Consider the following 19,581-nt stretch of genomic DNA (forward strand, 5'->3'; position numbering starts at 1 on the left):
TATTATTATCCACAACTCCCAGTATTGTGCCAGACTTAAAATACTCAGTAATTGATTATCAAGTTTAATTTGGGAAGCCAGATATAGTCACTGAGAAGGCTTCAGTAGGAGTTACTATTGGCAGGATGTCTGTAATGAAACCATTAAAATGCTCCCTCCTTGTGCTGGGAAGTTTATTCATTTTCTTCAGATTATATTTTAATGAAATTCTGTGATGGAAAATAAAAAGAAATACTTGTGTGTATTAGTCTATTCATATGAAGCTGGTTTTATGAATTCAAAGGGATTAGATAAATTTGATCTCACATATTGCAAAACCTAATGAGTTGTGATTTCTCCTTCTGTAAATGAAAAAGCTTAAATTAAATTCCAGGGAAGTTACTTGGTGTCATTTAATCTTCAGTAATAAAATAAAGACTATGAGTGTGCAACTCTAAACAATTACTTTATTAATTCCCATTTCCCATTAAATTTTGAGGGAACCTGAGCAGTTAGAATAAAGGTACATTGAAAAGTAGAATGAGGGGCACCTGGGTGGCTCAGCTGTTAAGCGTTTGCCTTCGACTCAGGTCATGATCGCAGAGTCCTGGGATCGAGCCCTGCATCGTGCTCCCTGCTCTGTGGGGAGTCTGCGTCTCCCTCTCCCACTCCCCCTGCTTGTGTTCCCTCTCTTGCTGTGTCTCTCTCTGTCAAATAAATAAATAAAATCTTCTTAAAAAAAAAAGTAGAATGAAAGTATACCAGATTTTAAAAATATATATAAACTATTTGTGTGAAATATTTAAAACTGTTGTTTCACTTTTCTAAAAAGTTGAGTATCTGCCCCTTGCCACGGAGCATGCCTCCAAACAACAGAAGCCTTGACAGTTGCTAGACTTAGTTTCTTCTTGGAAAATGCCTAAAACATCTGACTTATGACCATTTTGTTTCAGTAGCCTAAAGACCAGACTGTCATACGAAGCTGTTACAATGAAAGTTGCAAAGCCCCCCCTCAAAAAAAGGAAAAGTAAATTAACCCATGAACAGAACAGTTTATGAGGAAAGGAAAGGTTATTTCTTTAACTTGAAACTCTTCCAATAAAATCCTAGAATACGTAAAACGCCTTAAAAACCTGAATATGGTTTCTGGAAATGCCATTTTTTGACAGGTAATTTCAAATAGAGTCTCACACAGAAAGAGAAAGAAGGGATTTTTAAGAGAGACAAAATCTGGGGAAGGGGAAAAAAAAAGCTGGCGGCAGGAACACTGAGAAAGCATACTTGTCACAAATCAGACTTGCCCTGTGGTTATCTCTTTTCATTTCTTTGAATCTCTTTTTCTTCCTTGGAAATCCAGGGTGATTTTACAGCTTATGACCTGAGCCAACTACGGCCATGGCATTTCTGCTAAAAGCCCAAACCATTAAGACAAAAACAGGCTTGTCATGATCACCGAGACAGGCTTGTTTGTGCATTTCATTTCATTTTGAACTGTGACAGGTAAAATTGAGTTCCTGATGGCAGACAGTGGGACTTGGAGATCACATAGTTCGGGAGGCTCAGCTACAACTTGTTCTTGCAAATATGTTGTAGCAGTCAGGATTGAACCAAAAATAAGCAGATTGGACAAGATAATTTAAGCAGCTACTAAGAAAAACAAAAATGATTTCTCTTTTCTCATGCATTTTTAAATTTCCAGAAGGCTATTAAATTATTGAAGTATTTCCTAAAGGTGTGAAATACATGGAATCATCAGTGTCAGCCACATTAGTAACATATTTATTAATTGGTCCGTGTCATATTTGGCACTCGGGGAGTTTAAAAAGAGCTAGAGGACATATATAAAATCAAGATGAATTTATGCATCTTTAATTAGATATTCTCATCATCATGTTCATAAACCTTTGAAATGCTCTCTTAAACATCTGAGGAAAAATAAAGTTATATGTGCTAAAGCAATAAGATTATTAAACTTATTTAAATTAACAAATGTCTGATGAAACATGACACAATCAGAAAAATCACCAACTTCCGATTTAGATAAACCTGTGTTTAAATATCAGCTCTATGAAAAATGATTTAAAAATTCACTGACTTATTACAGTGTGCTAGAAACTATGCTATTCCATTTTGCAGATGCATTTTGCAAAGATTAAATAGATTGTTCACTGTTGTTATAAGCTAACTGTGTTCCTCCAAAATTCACCTGTTGAAGCCCTAATCCCAGTTCCTCAGGATGTGACTATATTGGGAGAGAGAGTCTTTAAAGAGGAGATAAAGTTAAAATGAGGCCATATGAGTGGGCTCTAATCCAATATGACAAGTGTTCTTATCAGAAGAGGAGACTGGGACTCAAGACATCACAGACAGAGGGACAACCATGTGAGGAGACAGCAAGAAGTAAAGAAAGTGACCTCAGAAGAAACCAGACCTGTTGACACCTTGACCTTGAACTCTTAGCCTCCAAAATTGTGAGAGAAAATAAATTTTTGTTCTTTAAGCTTCCTAGTGTGTGGTATTCTACTGTGGCAGCTCTAGCAAACTAATACAAATACCATGCCAAGTGGCAAACCAGGGTCCAGACTCAGAGCTCTGTCTCCTACCCACATCTGACCTATTTTGCTATCTTCTCCTCTTCCCTTGACCTCTACAATTCTAGAATTCCTAAGACTAGCCTACTCCCTCTCTCTACACTCACTCCTGAGAAAGAGCTCACCTTTTTAATGGCTTTATTGCCATCAGCATGCTCACAACTCCCGGACTTACTTCCCCAGCAAGCCCTCTCTTTGGGGCTGCCCTCAGTAAGGCAGCATTCAGTCACCCGTGAAAGTGTTTCTTGATTGCCTCACAAGCATCCAAATGCTATCTTATCCAAAACCGAACTCAGCATTGTCCTCTAGAACCTCTTCCTCCCAATCTTCCCCTGGTTGAGAAAGGATAACAAAGTCTGCCCAGTTTCTTCAACTGACTCGGTGATAAATTCAGTTGAGTCTGCCACCAAAACGTGTCCTGAACCTGTCTAACCCTCTCCATCTTTTCTGGAATGTTGCCTACGATGCTGTTGCCTAGGACGCAGTAGCCCTGGACCAACCTTCCTGCTTCACTGAATCCATCAGGATTTTTCCTGACTTGTGCCTTTGTGCTTTCTGTTGCCTCAGGTCCTTTTCTCCCAGGCTCTTGATAGGACCTTTCTCATCCTTCAAGCCTCCAGTTGTATGTTACCTCCTCAAAGAGGTCAGCTTTGATTAATCCCTTTTAATAGTTCTTCCCTTTGGTCTCTCTGTCCCATTCATTTACTTCTAAGTATTTCCTGTTTAAAATGTTTTTCTTATTAGTTTTTTATCTGTCTCCACTACTGTCAAAGAAAAAAAATGCAACATACAGATTAAATAGGTAAGGAAAAGACCATATTCAAGACTATCTAAATAGAGGACAGAGGCTGAACTCAACTCTACTGAAACAAAATGCTGGGGAGTTTGTGATACGTGGGGTGAGCTAGTGGCAATAGCAGGGAAATGGATCAATATGATTAGGTCATCTGTGTTTGCTAATTGGCGCTTAATCAAAGTGAGATATCTATTCTGCTTCTAAACCTAAGTGGCAAATACAGTTCCTGACACACATGTCCTTAATCAAGTTCTGGGGGCACCTGGGTGGCTCAGTCGTTAAGCGTCTGCCTTCAGCTCAGATCATGATCCCAGGGTCCTGGGATCGAGCCCCGCATCGGGCTCCCTGCTCAGTGGGAAGCCTGCTTCTCCCTCCCCCACTCCCCCTGCTCGTGTTCCCTCTCTCGCTGTGTCTCTCTCTGTCAAATAAATAAATAAATAAAATCTTAAAAAAAAAAAAACAAATTCTGATAAATGAGCACATGAATGACTACACTGTACTTAACCTGTGTTGTGTAGGATATTTAATATCTCTAGGCCTCAGCGTCCTATAAAATTGGAACAATACTCTACGTCTTATGGGTTGTTGTTAAGATTAAATAATATGTTCTTTCAATTCTCCTGACATAAGAATAGTTACAAACTAAAGGCCTGTTAAATTGATCAATTGGAGAATATAAAATTACTTGCCTGTCATATGGTGGTTCCTCAAAAAGTTAAACATAAAAGTACTTTATGATCCAGCAATTCCACTTCTAGGTAGATACCCCAAAGAGATGAAAGCAGGGACTCTAACAAATACTTGCACACCGATGTTCGGACTACCACTGTTCACAGAGGCTAAGAGGTGCAAACAACTCAAATGTATATCAATAGAGGAATAAATAAAAAGCGATATGTACATATATACAACATTATATTTTTCAGTCATAAAAAGGAATGAAATTCTCATGTGTGGTACAGTATGGATAAACCTTGAAAATGTTATGCTAACTGAAATAAGCCAGCCTAAGAAGGACAAATATTATATGATTCCTGTTATATGAGGTATCTAGAAGAGGCAAATTCAGGAGGTAGGATGGAGAGAACCAAGGGCTGGGGGCAGCGGGGGATGGGGAGTTATTGTTTAATAGGTATGGAACTTCTGTGTGGGATAATGAAAAATGCTGGAAATGGATATTGGCAATCTTTAAACAACATTGTGAATATACTTAATGCCACTGAGTTGTATACTTAAAATGGTTAGAATGGTAAATTTTGTTATGTATGTTTCATACTGATAAAAAAGTAGTGAATAGACATTAAAAATAATTATTCCCCTATAGTGTAGATACGTCATTCATCATGAGTAAATTTCTTGCTGGCTGGCGAGGGTTGCACAGTGCCATGGAAAAATGCCCCAGACATGGATTCAGAAGATTTTTTTTCTCCAGTTTCAGCTCTGTCACTTACTAGTAATAAAAATTTGAGCAAGTCACTTAGGTCCTTTGCACCTTAGTTTCTTCTAGTTACAGTATCCAACAGAGTTGCTTTGTGTACTAAAATTAAAGGAAATAATGCATATAAAGGGCTTTGTAAATTCCAACAATTATATAAGTAGATGGGAGCAGTTTTATTATATATTCCTTTAAGAAGCTTAATCTTTTCACTAAAATGTGCTTATTAATTGCTATTTAAGTACCCTAAAATATTAAATTATGGTTGCTAAGATTCAGCCGAGGTGGATTTTTTTTTCTCTGTGTATTAAATTATAAGTTTTTAGAATGAAAAAGAATGCTGAATTTCTAAAGAAACCACATTTCTCTTTAGCATTCTTAATAGTGAATGGGTCATTAAACCTTTCTTTTCCATACCTTTTGTTCATTGTGTAGTCTCACTGTACATACCTTAGGAAGAAAGGATAACTATATTATACCCTGTCTGGAAAAAAATGGCCTTCATTCATATGTAATTACAAGTATTAAAATGTTTTATTTTGTTACCTCCTCTCATCTTCCATTCCAAACCATACAAACCATTCTCAGTCTTCCCATTGTCAGACATATGACAGTTTGACGTGGCACCATATCCAATTGACATTACTTTGTAAAACTCTTTGGATACATAATTACATTGAAAAAAAAATCTAAAAAGTAACATAAGTTACTTGTTTTAACCTCATAACTTAATACCAAAATTAGTGTGGTTGAACAAGTGTCAACTAATTTTTTGTTTCCCTCCTTAGTGGTTATGTCTTTGACTATGATTACTACAGAGAAGATTTCTACAATCGGTATGTAAATTTTTCATTCCCGTTTTCCTTTGATTTAAATTCTTTTAACTGCTTTGTATATTTCATTCCTAGGTATTCTCGATTGATGTTTAAAATAAAGAAAATTCTTTACTAACTCCCCAAAAGTATAATGTAGGCAGATTTTCTTATTTTCATTGTGCTTACTGAAGCATAGTACATCTTGGACTTTTAGGACTTCAGAGGTTCTTAAGCCAAAAGTTCGATTATGGAATATTTGAATAACATCCCCAAAATTTAATGAACCAATATTGTTTTCCAGGTCTGTTGATGACTTAAGATTCTTCAAGACTGAAAGTTTTGTAAACTCGGAAAATAACTCCAACCTTCTAAAATATATCTATTTTCAATATGACACATTGCAATGTTAGTTGGTTAGATTGGTTAGATTCAGTAAAAATTACAGACGGTTCTTGCTTTGCATGGTAGTGTTGGATCATAAAGGAAACCATACAACGTGATGTTAATAATCAGTGGAAAAAAACAATCTTCTGTCCCCTCTAAAAATGCTCGTAAACACATTAAAAATTCTCTTGCTGTTGGTTATAAATAATAGAGAAATACAGTAAAATCGTTGTAAGTACACTATAATTTAAGACAGTAAAAATATTGAGAATTCATGTGTTTGAGTTCTTTGTAAAAAGACCTGTCCAAAAGTAGTTCGAGCAGGTCTTGCCTTCTTGTACAACTTACTCTACGGAGCTAGCATCCTTCTTGGGCCTCAGTGAGGTGTCCTACTCCTTTCGAAGGCTGGACCAGCTTCAGCAGTTTATCAGCATTGTGAACTATCTCTGAGAGGTCTTCAGTGTGGTTCTTTTGCCAGGGTCACTTCTTCTGGGGCATCGTTATCCCTTTTTATCCCTTCACAACTGTTTTCCTCATTTATGTCAATCTGTTGCTTTTCCTAAGTTCCTCTGGTTCGGCATCTAGAGTCTCTCCAGCAGAAGAGTGTCAATAGTCCCCAGTCAGCTATTTCTCCCACAGTTCCATCCCATTTAATTTTTTTCCCTTCCAGTGTTTTCCCTCTTCTCTTCTTTGCTGCACTTTCATCTTTGTTGACCAGTTTCCTCTTTTGATTACCCACTTTTGTCAAGGGCCACGTGGGTTTATCACGGGCAACAAGGAGACAATACAACTACAGAGTTACCGTCCGGTACCCCCCAGATGCATGGCAACCAGAGACACTTTGAACGAAGTGACGTGACCGAGCACTGATCAGGATGCGCCTCTGTTATTTGCACAGTGCTTTGTGGACTGAAAAACTAGCAGCCAAGTTTGGACTTTGTGAAATTACTCACAGTTACTATGTGGCAACTGAAATTTGATTTGTGCTGTGGGAAGACGTGTTATTTAACTAAACATGGGCTGAAATTCTGAGATATGCAAATCAAGGGCCAACTGTACATAGATCATTAGACCACACACATAAAAATGAGGTAAATAGGGGCGCCTGGGTGGCTCAGTCGTTAAGCGTCTGCCTTCGGCTCAGGTCATGATCCCAGGGTTCTGGGATCGAGCCCCGCATCGGGCTCTCTGCTCTGCGGGAAGCCTGCTTCTCCCTCTCCCACTCCCCCTGCTTGTGTTCCCTCTCTCGCTGTGTCTCTCTCTGTCAAATAAATAAATAAAAAAAATCTTAAAAAAAAAAAAATGAGGTAAATATCTTTTAAGCTTTCTAATTGTAAGTTCTAGTCAAACAACAACAACAAAAAAATCCCAAGGTATAAAAAATGCAAACTTGGAAAAATAGTTCGTAATGGACATTTTTAATAGGGAAGAAACTTCATGATCCCTTGGAAGGTCCTGGTTCCGTTTGCTCCAGCCACACAGCTCCTTTCTCAGCTCCACAAGAACACCATGTACCCTCCTCCCTCAGCACCTTCTTCCGCGCTGCTCCTTCTCGTCATTCCTCCCTCTGCCATCTAGTTAACTTGCCTTCATCCCTCAGCCCTCAGCATGAACACCACTCTCAGACTAAATTAGGTTCCTCTGTTCCCCTCTCTCAGCACCCAGCATTATCCTTCACAGCACTTCTGCTTTTTTACTGCTGTCTTTCTTTGTGATGACAGTATTTGATCCATGTCTGCTTCTTGTCCTCCATGAAGGCAGGAAAGATGCTCAGGTTTGAGTATTATTGTATCTTCAGGCAATATCATTAAGTTCCAATATAGTGGATACTCAATTCGTGTTCTTAATTCATCTTCTTGGATTTAGAGAGACATTGGTTTCCCCAAGGTCATACAGTAAATTCATGACCAAACTACAAATATAAACTATTTATTTAGATTCAAACGCCAACTGTGTGAATGTGCAAAACGGGAGGGGAGCAATATTAGTCTATGGAGTTAAGTCAAAGGAGACAGCCTTACCTAAAGGGAAATCAGACCAGAGCCATACCTTCATCACCACTATGCTCAACTACTCAGTTAAGCAAGTTATTCCACTAGGTACACCTTTATGATCAAATAGGAATTTTAAAAGATAATTTTCTCAAATCATTTTAATAATTTATACAAGATGCAGTATTTTGTTGTAAATATTAAATAGTTTGTAACAACTTATCCTAAAAATGATCTGAAGATCTGGCAGCATAAAACAATCCCATTTACTATTAAGAAAAGACACCATTTAAATAGTCTGCATACTATTTGAAAATTTTAGTTTTAGACAATTCTAAAGACTTTTTTTTTAAAGATTTTATTTATTCATTTCTTTGAGAGAGGGAGAGCATGAGCGGGGTGAAGGACAGAGGGAGAAGCAGACTCCCTGCTGAGCAGGAGCCCAATGCAGCTCGATCCCAGGACCGTGGGATCGTGACCTGAGCCAAAGGCAGATGCTTAACCAACTGAGCCACCCAGGTGCAGCCTAAACACATTTTTTTTTTCAGGATACAGACCCTGTCCTAATTGCTATGAATAAAGTTTTCAATTAGCGTACGTTTAGTCTGTCAATATGAAACTGTTTTTGGCATTGTAGTCTCTTAAGTGTTTTCTATCTTGTGATTTCCTTCTACATTTAAAGAATTTCTCCCTAAAACGGAGTTTCTATATAAATTATAGCCCAATAAAATCATTAGGTAGATAGATGATAGATAGATAGATAGATAGATAGATAGATAGATAGATAGATAGATAGATAGATAGATAAATCTGTCCTACCTACCAAAGATTAAGAGCCTTAATCAGCCAAAGAGTTATAGAGCTTGAAGTTTTCAGATGATTCTTCACTACACAAAAAAAGCTAACTGAACAATTCCGCAAATCATTTATCTTATATAAAATCTGTTTGCCTTATAAGGGTGCAAAAGATCAGTATGGTTGTGTTGCTAACAGGCTGTCTGAAGAATCTGTGCTCTTATTAGTTTATTTTCCATTTTTTTGCACTTGGCTAAGAAAGATGTAAGCATCTGCCACTAGTGGATAGAGTCCAGAGTTCCCTATGAAAATAGATTGTCATGAAAGGAAAACAGAATGGACAGGCTGGATGATATAAAGAGCTTACAAAGTGCTAACAGTTTTATGCACAGTAATTTCTCGTAAATTACACTCTGCTTGAAATTGTGGTTAATTTTTTTTCTCTTTTTACTAGTGGTGCAAACTTGGGCGAGTTATTTAATACCACAAAACATGTTGTCTTCTCCATGAAGTGAGCAAGAAATTAATTCCTGCCTCATAAGATTGTTCTAAGGATTAAATGAAGTAACATATGAATAATGATCAGCATTGTGCCTGGTATATCCTGGTATATTTTTACTGCATAACCAATGTTTGCTACTAATAACAACTAACAGTAACCATTAACAATGATGGTGAATGCAATTCTTATGCTGATATTCATGTAGCATTGTCCCTGACTGAGAAATCAACTGGTTGGTCAGTTGTTCCAAAAAAGTCCATTGTGATGCCTCTTGATTATTCTGTTTTTATCGTTTTCCCTTCTGCTCCCAGAGCATAATAGCTTAGACACTGCCATATATCCATACGCTATGGCTATTTGATTTCTGCCTGGTTTAAGAATTCTAATGTGATTGGGGATTTCAACCCGTAGATAGTTTCAGCTTAGAAAACCGCTTTACACAAAGTGCCATCATATTGTCATTGTTTTGATATGCTAGCCCAGCAGTAAATTTCCTAAAGACTAAGTTAGTGTCTCTTCATGGTTTCAGGGATCATGAAGAATATCACTAAATAATAGACTTGAATGGTTATTCTAAGCTTTTTTTTTTTTCATATTACACAAAGCACTGCTCAGTAATTTACAGCATTAAATGGCATTTTCTTCTAAAAGGTCAAGTCTGACTCTAAATGAAGGACATTACATGTTATTAAAATTAAACATAAATATTTATATTCTTCCAAGTAAAGTAAAAGGAGATATATACCTAAAATTATATTGAATCCCCCGAGGGAATGTTTTCAATTTCTGAGATATTGGCAGTGTTAATCCAATCCTTTTTCAACAGTATCAGGAATAACACTGAGCAGATGATAACCCCCAGGATAGGTAAACTTGTGTTAATAGAGAAAAAGAAATGCCAGAAGTGCTTTACCATATAGAAAACACTTATGCATATTAAATGATGCAAAATGGGCATTGTTCAACTCTGGCACAATTTTGACCTTGTGTAACTTAACAGAAGAGAAACTACTAGAGTTGTAGTTAATGAAAAAATCTCCACATCAAGCTGCAGTTACCTCATTGATTACAGAGTACAGCATTTATTCATGAATCCTGGAAAAACATATTAGCAAGAGGCAATGTATGTTTCATTATGCAGGTTTAAATTACCATCTAATAGAATAGTATTCCACTTAAAACATTTGGAAATAACAGTATGGTACACTTGACAAAGGGTATAGATTTAGAGGCAGAAGATGTGAATTTCAGGCCTAGCTGTGCATGTGCTGACTGGTTAAGTGACTTGGGAAAGTCACTTCATCCTTTTTTATTTCTTCATGGGCAAAATGACCTAACAATACCCACATTACAGAATTATAAGCATTAATAAATAAGAGAATCATTTTACTGATATATAACCTCAAAACAGCTATTTGAATGTATGAACTTTTTCATTACCCAAAGCTGTATGCAAAATATATCAGACAGCAAAGTTGTGCAAAAGGTAAAGACTACATTAAGGTCAAAAAATTGCAGAGAAGATCATTCAAGATTTCGATCAGCTTGCCTTTAAAAGCATGTTCAAGAAATATCTGCACAAGATCCAAGAAGACAACTTCACTGAAAATCTTAGAAAATTTTAATAACAAAAAACAATAGAAATTATTCATTTACTGGTCTCCAGTTAAGTGTGCCTTTGAAATTTTCTAATTCAGTTGAAACCAAAAGCTTACTTGAAGTCAGGGTGGAAATAACAGACAGATTTTATGAATTTTGAGTAATTCAAGCAGTATAGAAAACAGATATAATGAGTAGGCTGTAAGAATCATTCATGTGGGGGCTCCTGGGTGGTTCAGTCATTAAGCATCTGCCTTTGGCTTAGGTCATGATCCCAGGGTCCTGGGATCGAGCCCCACATCAGACTCCTGCTCAGCGGGAAGCCTGCTTCTCCCTCTCCCACTCCCCCCTGCTTATGTTCCCTCTCTCACTGTCTCTCTCTCTGTTAAATAAAAAAATAAAATCTTTAAAAAATATATTAAAAGAATCATTGATGTGGATTTTAAATACATCCCTTCTTAAAAATGAATAGGCACCTTAATTTGATTTTATTAACTATATATCTGTCAGAAGTTAAGCATGCTGAAGATAAGGGTTCAAGTTTGAATCAAGACACAGAGGAAGATCTCTGATCCTCTGGTTACTGATCTTCACATATGCTACAAAGTGCCAGTGAGGACATGGCTCTGAACTTGTTCTCAAGGTTGGCTGTAGGCAGCCTAGTTGTTTAGCCCCTGGTCCAGACCACATGTTTTTGTTAACATTAAGCACATGGTGACTATAACCTTTGATTCATAAGCAAGGAAAATGAAGAACTCTTTTTCATGAGGGAAATTTAGAAAAAAAAACAAACAGGTAATTACCAATTCTTAAAATCTATCTAAATAATTTATCTAAAATTAAAATTCAGTGTTTGATAACAGAATATTATTCAAATAATACATTAAATTTTTTTTTAATTTTATAATCACATAAGTTGACAGTGAACAATAGGCATTAAGCCAAAGTCAATCAGGTAATGATTATTAGAATATGGTATATCTGCTTGAGAAAATGCACCACAGCAATCAAAATAAATATTAGGAAGACCATTTAGCAGGCTTGAGAAATGTTTTTAATATAAACCAAGGAGAATTAGAGAGAATACATGACTGTGCATATATTATGTTCTTAACTATGTGGAAGATATGGATACTTGTGGAAAAAAGATTAGAAAATGATAGTAGTTTTTTATTTTTATTTTATTTATTTATTTATTGAGAGGGAGAGGGAGAGAAGGAATCTTAGGCAGGCTCCATACCCAATGTGGACCTTGACACAGGGCTCGATCTCACAACACTGAGCCAAAATCAAGAGTCAGGGACGCTTAACTGATTGAGCCACCCATGTACCCCATATAGTAGTTGTTTTAGAGTATGAGATTGGGAGTTATGTTTTTTCATGTATTTTTTCAAAAATGTTGCCTTATTATTATTAAGCTTAAAGCTAACAAGATTTTAATAAAAACAAGCACTCAAAATTATATTCATTTTATATGTCAATATGCCACCAAATTGCCTTTGTCCAAAACACAGCTAATTTTTAATAGCCAATATCCATATTCTTCTTAGAGACAAGCTATGTTTATTTTTATCAGGTATATAAATATTATTTACCAGATTTTGCCTTTTGCTAGGTAATAAAATTACATAGCTCAGCTATTATTAAAGCAAACAGAATTCCAAACAAGAAATGAGCACTTGAAAAGTAGAAATGTTTATTAAATAAAGCAAACTAAATCCTCAGATTTCTTTATTGGGTTGTTTTTAGTAAAATTTGGTTACATTTATTTTATTTCTTGCTTGAGAGCAGGCCTTTTAGGGTTCTCATTTTAAAATAGACATTGAGGAAGGAAAACTTGTGTGTTTGGCTTCATTATAAATCATTATGTATTTGACCAATAAATATTAGAGGGAAAATGAAGAACCACTAAAGAAAAAGGAGAGGGAATATAATTCTAAGAGTGGAAGGAACCAAAAAAAATGAGAAAGAAGAAATTTTAAGCTTTTAACTGACCTTTGAGATTTGTATTCCATTTAATCCTATTGTATTGCAATCTTTGTTGTCAGTCCATAATCCTAAATGGACGATTTCCTTTGTCCCAACAATTTTGCTGATCTAATACCTTATAAAGGTAAAATTTCTTAGATTTTCTAGAAACAGAATTCTGATGAGAAAGCCAATGGTGGTGTCTCCCTTCATGGGTTACCTCTCACCTACTTCCCTCTGTATTTAGAAGAACCCTACATCCTATCTTGAATCCCAGAAAATCTGCCCCACTTCCCATTCTTACCCTGTTATGTTTTTGTGCATTAGGACAATACCCAGTCTTCCTTCCTTTAATTTCTGGTAAACTCAAGTGTAGCCAATGAAAATTAAGAAACTCCTCAACTCCATTAAATTTTGTAAAATTCAAAATTATGCTGTCGTGTGAAGTATCCATACCCTTCTTTAGTTTTGTTTTTTTTTTTTTTATAAATGACATATCCCTTTTTAAAATATAAGTTCTGATATTGCACATCTTCCCATCAGAGTGGCAGAAAGAATTGGTAAAACCTTACCTGATTCCTTGATGAGAAAGAAGTCATTGCCCTTTGAAGCAACTCACCAAAATATTCAGAGAACAAGGGCTACGCTCCATAGGAATTGACAGCAAAGGACACGCACGACACATACTGAGTATGTGACTAAAATGTATGTCGCATATCAAAAGCATGTCACAAATACAATGAGCAAATCCAGCTCTGTTTTCTCAACATAAGCTGAGGCCTGCCGGACACTGGACGCTTTGTAATCATTGGCTGGGGGAAGCAATAAGAAATAGTGAGAAATATTTCACTTTCCTGTAAAATATTCTTGAACATAGTCACTGAAGTCGCAGTGAGTATGGTGGCTTTACTTTGCCTGCATTTTCATTATAGCATTCCTCTATCGCTGTATATTTTAGTTGTGCTTTAGAAATGTTCTCAACCCAACTTATAGATTAGCTTAATTAATGAACCAGCTAAATTGCACTTTCAATGGTCCCTCCAAAAGAACTTGCCTTTCATCTGAAGCGGCAGCATCTACCCTGGAAGAGATGAGTCAGTTGCCATATTTTTTTTCCCCTCGATAGCTTTGGGTGTTAGAGCTCATAAAAAGTGCCTTCGTATTTTGGTTCACTAGCTTAAGGTGCTGTGTGAATTCAACTTATAAATAAGTAAAGGAGTCCTTATTTTGTGATTGAAATGAGGGGCAGGTTTGGTTGACCCTTTTGAGTTTCCAGCCCCTAGTGGTATGGATGATATTCATAACCCTTTTCAGCTTCATCCTGCCTATACTCTTTGAAGTAAACTATAATGTGTTGACATCCATGCCCTGTTCTTTGCCAGCAGTTCTTCAGCTCTAATGGACTTTGCTTATTCACAGAGGATGGCACCTCTCTTGAACTCTGTCTCATTTCATTTATTTTCCTTTCCAAACATCTCTTAGTTTCTCCCCAGCATGTTTCCAAATAGTTTTTGAACACTTTAGCTCTCTAATGTGGGAGACAGCCCCAGTACTAAGTTCTGCTTTAAGCGTGGTTTATATGCTACTTTTTTACCCCCATAGTATCATAGTTTTGAATGTTTCTGAATGAATATGTGGAAACCTGCCTTTATTATATTTCATATATTGTTTTCTAAAAGGGGATTCATCTGTATGTGTAAATAATTTGATGTAATTTTATAAAATGACCTATTTTAGAAACTGTTTTTTTCCTATTATAGAAATTCACTTCTGACTTTCATATTAGATTATTCTTATTGACTGTTTTAAAACAATTACGAGAATGTAATCCATATAATGATGTCACAATAAAGTAGTATCAATGATCATTCTAAGTCAATAACACTATTCTCTTTATAGTGGATAACATAATAACACATCTGGTTCACTGGTAAATAGTTTTTTAAAAAAAAGTAAGTGAGTAAATATGTCCTCAAATTTTTTCTCTGACTTTTCATGCTTCTCAAATGTGCTAAGTCTGCAAAAATGTGTTGTTTATGAATATGCAGTATGAACAATATGAAGCTTCTGAATCTATGACTTACATATTTATATAAATGAGTAAATATTCTCATACTTTTATTCCTTTCACTGTTTAGGGGGAATGCATTGATTGTGGGGATTATCATTTTTCACTTTTTAGTAAAAGCTTCTAGAATTTTTATTGGTACTTTTTTTGGTTAGAGAAATTTTCAATAGCTTACTATATAAATATTGGTAGTCTCAATTTACATGTCTAGCAAATGGTCAGAATAGTAAAAAGACATCGTGATACGTATTTCCACTGGTACTCTAGTCAACAAAATTTTATCCTCTTGCTGGTGCCATTTTACTCAAACCCAGTCTCCCTTTTTCTACAGTCAGAGGAGTCTTGTTACTTAAAAAGTCCTTAGAGACAGGTACGGCACCATGTGGATTTGTCTTTCACAGCTGTTCTCTTTAATCTAGACTTAACTTCAAGATGATTTTCCTTATGAGCTTTTTCATGATGGAACAATAATTTGCTTTGCCTTGTTCCTGATTCTGCATGATCTTTTCCTCTTTTCGAACTAGTGCGCTAATAAGTGTTGATGTAGAAGAGGAAGATTTCTATCCTAAGAAGGATAAATCTGTGAGACTGAGCAGAGAAATATACTTGGGGAAAAAGCTCAGCCTGACTTCAACAAATGGCAGTGTACTCTGGGCGCAGAGTTCCCTGTACTTTCATACCTTAAAGACGAGTTCATATTGGAGAGTTAGATTCTAATGTCCAGAACGCATAGTCTGTATTAGAATTCTGTTTCTGATAAACACCTGTGTGAGAACAAGAACAAAAACATTTATGGACATCTTTTACAAGGCCATTTTCTTAATCATTTCACACATTTGACAGAACACGGAGGCATAAACCAATCTCAGCCACGCTTGTGTTTTTGAAGGTTATTCGACTACCATGGGCGTGTGCCTCCACCTCCCCGCACAGTGATTCCGCTGAAGCGTCCCCGAGTGGCCGTCACTACGACGCGCAGGGGAAAAGGAGTCTTTTCCATGAAAGGGGGATCGAGATCTACCGGCAGTGGGTCATCTTCATCAGGCTCTAAATGTAAGTAATCTTCCTTAATTTATTTCTGCTTAAGGGAGGAGCTAGGGGCGCCTGGGTGGCTCAGTCATTGAGCGTCTGCCTTCTGCTCAGGTCATGATCCCAGGGTCCTGGGATCAAGCCCCGCATCGGACTCCTTGCACAGCAGGGAGTCTGCTTCTCCCTCTCCCACTCCCCCTGCTTGTGTTCCCTCTCTCGCTGTGTCTCTCTCTGTCAGATAAATAAATAAATAAATCTTTAAAAAAAAGAAGAAGAAGAAGAGAGGGACTACTTATCATTGCACTAATGCCTATGTTCAATAAATTAATAATTATGGAGTGTCTGTTTGGTACATAGTATGAGAGAAATATAAAATGGCTAAGAAAGGGACTCAGCTTTGCATCATACTACATTGCAGTAGGGAGACAAACACAAGCGTGACTAACAAAAACCCAGGACCAGTTTGAAAACTTTTATCAGAGCAAGGACATGTTTTAGGCCCACCTGGTTTGTAACATATTACAGTTGTGAAATATAACATGTTGCTTTTAGGGAAGAAAAAAAAATTCACTTCAAAAGAGTGTGCATATAGTATCTTTTCAGGGAAATAGGATTCCAAATTAGTGCATGCTTTGAATATTTGAGCACTGGGACAATTAAGATAGGCAAATGACATAATAGAGATGTTAAAAATGTAACTTCCCGTACTATGCTAAATCATTATGGTTATGTGTCTGAAAGTATATTTTATGTCATAAAAATAAAATAATATTAACATAATTTCACGTTAATTAGTGAAAAGTAAAGATACAAACTTTCTGACAAAACACACTGCTAAATTTTTATACAGACGGATTCAGAAAAACTAATTTGCTATTAGAATAGTATTCATAAGGAAAAGATAGAAAATCTTCTTGCATTCCTTGAGATTATTTTGTAGCAGAGAAGACACAGACAATAAGCAAACAAATTAGAATATGAGATGTTACACTGTAGATCATTGCTATGTCAAAGAATAAATAAAGGGAAAGAGAAAGTTTCATAGGATGGTATATGGCTACCTCTCTCTGATGAAAATGGCATTAGAATGGAGACTTGATGGAAGCAAGGAAGTGAGAGAGTGAGCCTGAAGCTCTCGGGGACAAAGCGTTCTGGCAGGAGAATGGTCAGTGCTGAGACCTTAGGTTAATAGGGAACAGCAGGGAAACCAGTGTGGCTGCAGCAGAGTAAGGGAAGGAAAACGTAGCTGGAAATAAGGTGAGAGAGGTAGAGAAAGGTCAAGTTCCAGAATAGATTGGCAGGCCATTGTAGAGACTTTGTAGTTACTCTGCCTCCCAATCTTTTAAGACAAGTAAGGCAAATACTATTATCTCAATTTTATTTTTTTTAAAGATTTTATTTATTTGAGAGAGAGGGAGAACAAGCCTTGGGGATGGGCGGGGGATAGGGGTAGAGAAGCAGACTCCCTGCTGAGCAGGAAGCCTGATGCAGGAAGCCTGACCCTGAGCCCAAGGAAGAAGCTTAACCGACTGAGCCACCCAGGAACCCCTATTATCCCAATTTTAAATTGATGAGTAAACACAGAGAAGGTCACATAGCCAAGACTAGAACTCGTGTCTACATGCTGTCTACTATAGGACATTGCCTTTTACCTTAGTACCATCAGAAATATCAAGAAAGTACACTGTTGAAATATTTTGTTTTTACATGAGAATGTGCAAAAACATAGTTACCAGAAGCACTGATGCTCCTGGTAAATGACTCAAGTTTGGTTTGCTTGGACTTTGACTTAGCTAATAAAAGCTAAATAACAAATTGATTTAGAGTTCCCTGTGTACTTATTTATCCATTTATCTATCTATTCTGTGGATAAATATGAATTCCCTTTTTGAGTTTTAGTAATAAAAGGAAATTAGTTTCTGCAGCAATCTCTAAACAGAGTCGTGTATGCTCTCAGATTATCATCAAAAGCAAAGAAATCTCTTGAATTCGGTTCTTGCTGTGAAAAAATGAACATTGAATTGCCTGCTAGTTTTATAGAAGACTTTTTTACCATGGTAATACTAACTTCATTTCAACTAGAAATATCTTAAGCATCTGTGGAATCTTTGTCCTGTGGTCACTATTAAAACAATGTTTATCAATGGTAGCCTAATGTTACATCATGACACCTATGTCAATCTTTATTGGCTCTTTGACCATGTAAGTTCTACATTGTGTAAGAGTATTCTGAGCTTTGTAGAACTCTAGCATTCTTGACGCCCAAACCCTAAATGCCAGTAGCATTCCTCAGTCTTTGTAACAGCTGTATCTACTGTTAGACATTTCTAAATCTTCCCTAAGGAGATAATACCCCCCTAGTTTAGAACCACTGAGTGGTGGCCATTCTTGGGTAAGTGCAACTGAGTAGGATCCAGCCACTTGACTGTCATATACCCCACTGTTGCAGAGAAGAGTAGTAGTTTCCAGAAGTTATTTGAAAGTAAATATCTTAATATTTAGATGGTTACATTGTTTTTGGCCTTTTTATTTTTTGATTTCTAGTTTTCTTAGATCATGGAGAGAGAATAAGGATTATAAAAATCTTTTTTGAGGTTATTAAGAGTTCCTTTGGGTTCCATAATAATCAGATTTTCTGAATGGAAAATAGAATACATTTTCTGCTTTTCACATAGAACAGAATGTGTGTTTTACCCTGTTGATTGTATTATACAGTCCTCTCTCGACTTGCTCTTTTGTGGAAAATTATGTCAAATTATGAAAGTGATTACTTAAAATCTTCTACAATGATAGTGACTTTATAAAGTTTTTCTTTTCTTGAGGTTTGGTTTTATGTCCCATGTTGCTTAGATGGTTTTTAAATAGTGTTTTATATTAATAATAGGAGAAAGAATAATAGCTAACACTTTTTTGGTGTTTATGACAGCTGTTGTTTCAACCATGCATTAATACATATATGCATTTACATATATTAATTCATTTTACAATATTAACTTTACATATATAAATTCATTTATTCCTTATAACTGCCATATAAATGGAGTATTATTATTATTCTCATTTTATAGATATGGAAAATGAGGCATAGAAAAGTTGAGTGATACCTCTAAAGTCACAGAGCCGTTCAATAACAGAGCCAGTTGCTATAACCAGGTTCTAGAGCATCTGGTTCCAGAATGTAGTCTCTTCAGTCTGTGGCCTTTTCAATACTGACTCTCTGTAACCTCTTGGAGAATTGTAACTTTTACATTTATATAGTATTCCATTTACTATTTTTAGCTTTGAATTCTGCTTTGTCTGATATTTTGATCCTTTACTGATAAGGTTCTCTTTTGGTTCACACTTCCCTCATACATCCATTTATTTTTTCATCTTTTTATGTGTATTCATTTCCTAGGGCAGCTGTAATAAATTATCATAAACTGAATGGTTTAAAACAACAGGTATTTGGAGGCTAGAAGTCTGAAACCCAGAGTGTCGGCTGAGTTGTGCTCTCTTTCTGGAAGTTCTAGAGGACAGATCTGTTCCATTCCTTTCTTAGTTTCTGGTGTGCTGGCAATCTGTGGCATTCCTTGGTTTACAGACGTTCCCCTTCAGTCTCTTTCTCCACTGTCCTATGGTGACCGCCG

The 19,581-nt window shown here is 36.4% G+C and overlaps 1 protein-coding gene and 1 long non-coding RNA gene across 15 annotated transcripts in view; one reads left to right on the plus strand and one right to left on the minus strand.

The window, feature by feature from the left end:
• RALYL (RALY RNA binding protein like) overlaps nucleotides 1-19,581 on the plus strand; it is a 658,970-nt gene that overhangs the window by 579,362 nt on the left and 60,027 nt on the right. For 13 of the 14 annotated variants that reach the window (XM_081816201.1, XM_031025013.1, XM_081816192.1 and 10 more), the window contains 2 exons: nucleotides 5,590-5,637; nucleotides 15,813-15,976. In XM_081816201.1, the coding sequence (XP_081672327.1) occupies nucleotides 5,590-5,637; nucleotides 15,813-15,976 (212 nt within the window). The remainder of the gene's footprint in view (nucleotides 1-5,589; nucleotides 5,638-15,812; nucleotides 15,977-19,581) is intronic. The other variant, XM_081816198.1, reaches the window with a different exon arrangement.
• LOC145720928 (uncharacterized) overlaps nucleotides 1-19,581 on the minus strand; it is a 288,979-nt gene that overhangs the window by 5,430 nt on the left and 263,968 nt on the right. The gene's annotated exons all lie outside the window — the stretch shown is intronic.

The sequence above is a fragment of the Leptonychotes weddellii genome, chromosome 4 (assembly GCF_054177405.1).
Source record: "Leptonychotes weddellii isolate Sample4059 chromosome 4, ASM5417740v2, whole genome shotgun sequence".
NCBI lineage: Eukaryota > Metazoa > Chordata > Mammalia > Carnivora > Phocidae > Leptonychotes > Leptonychotes weddellii.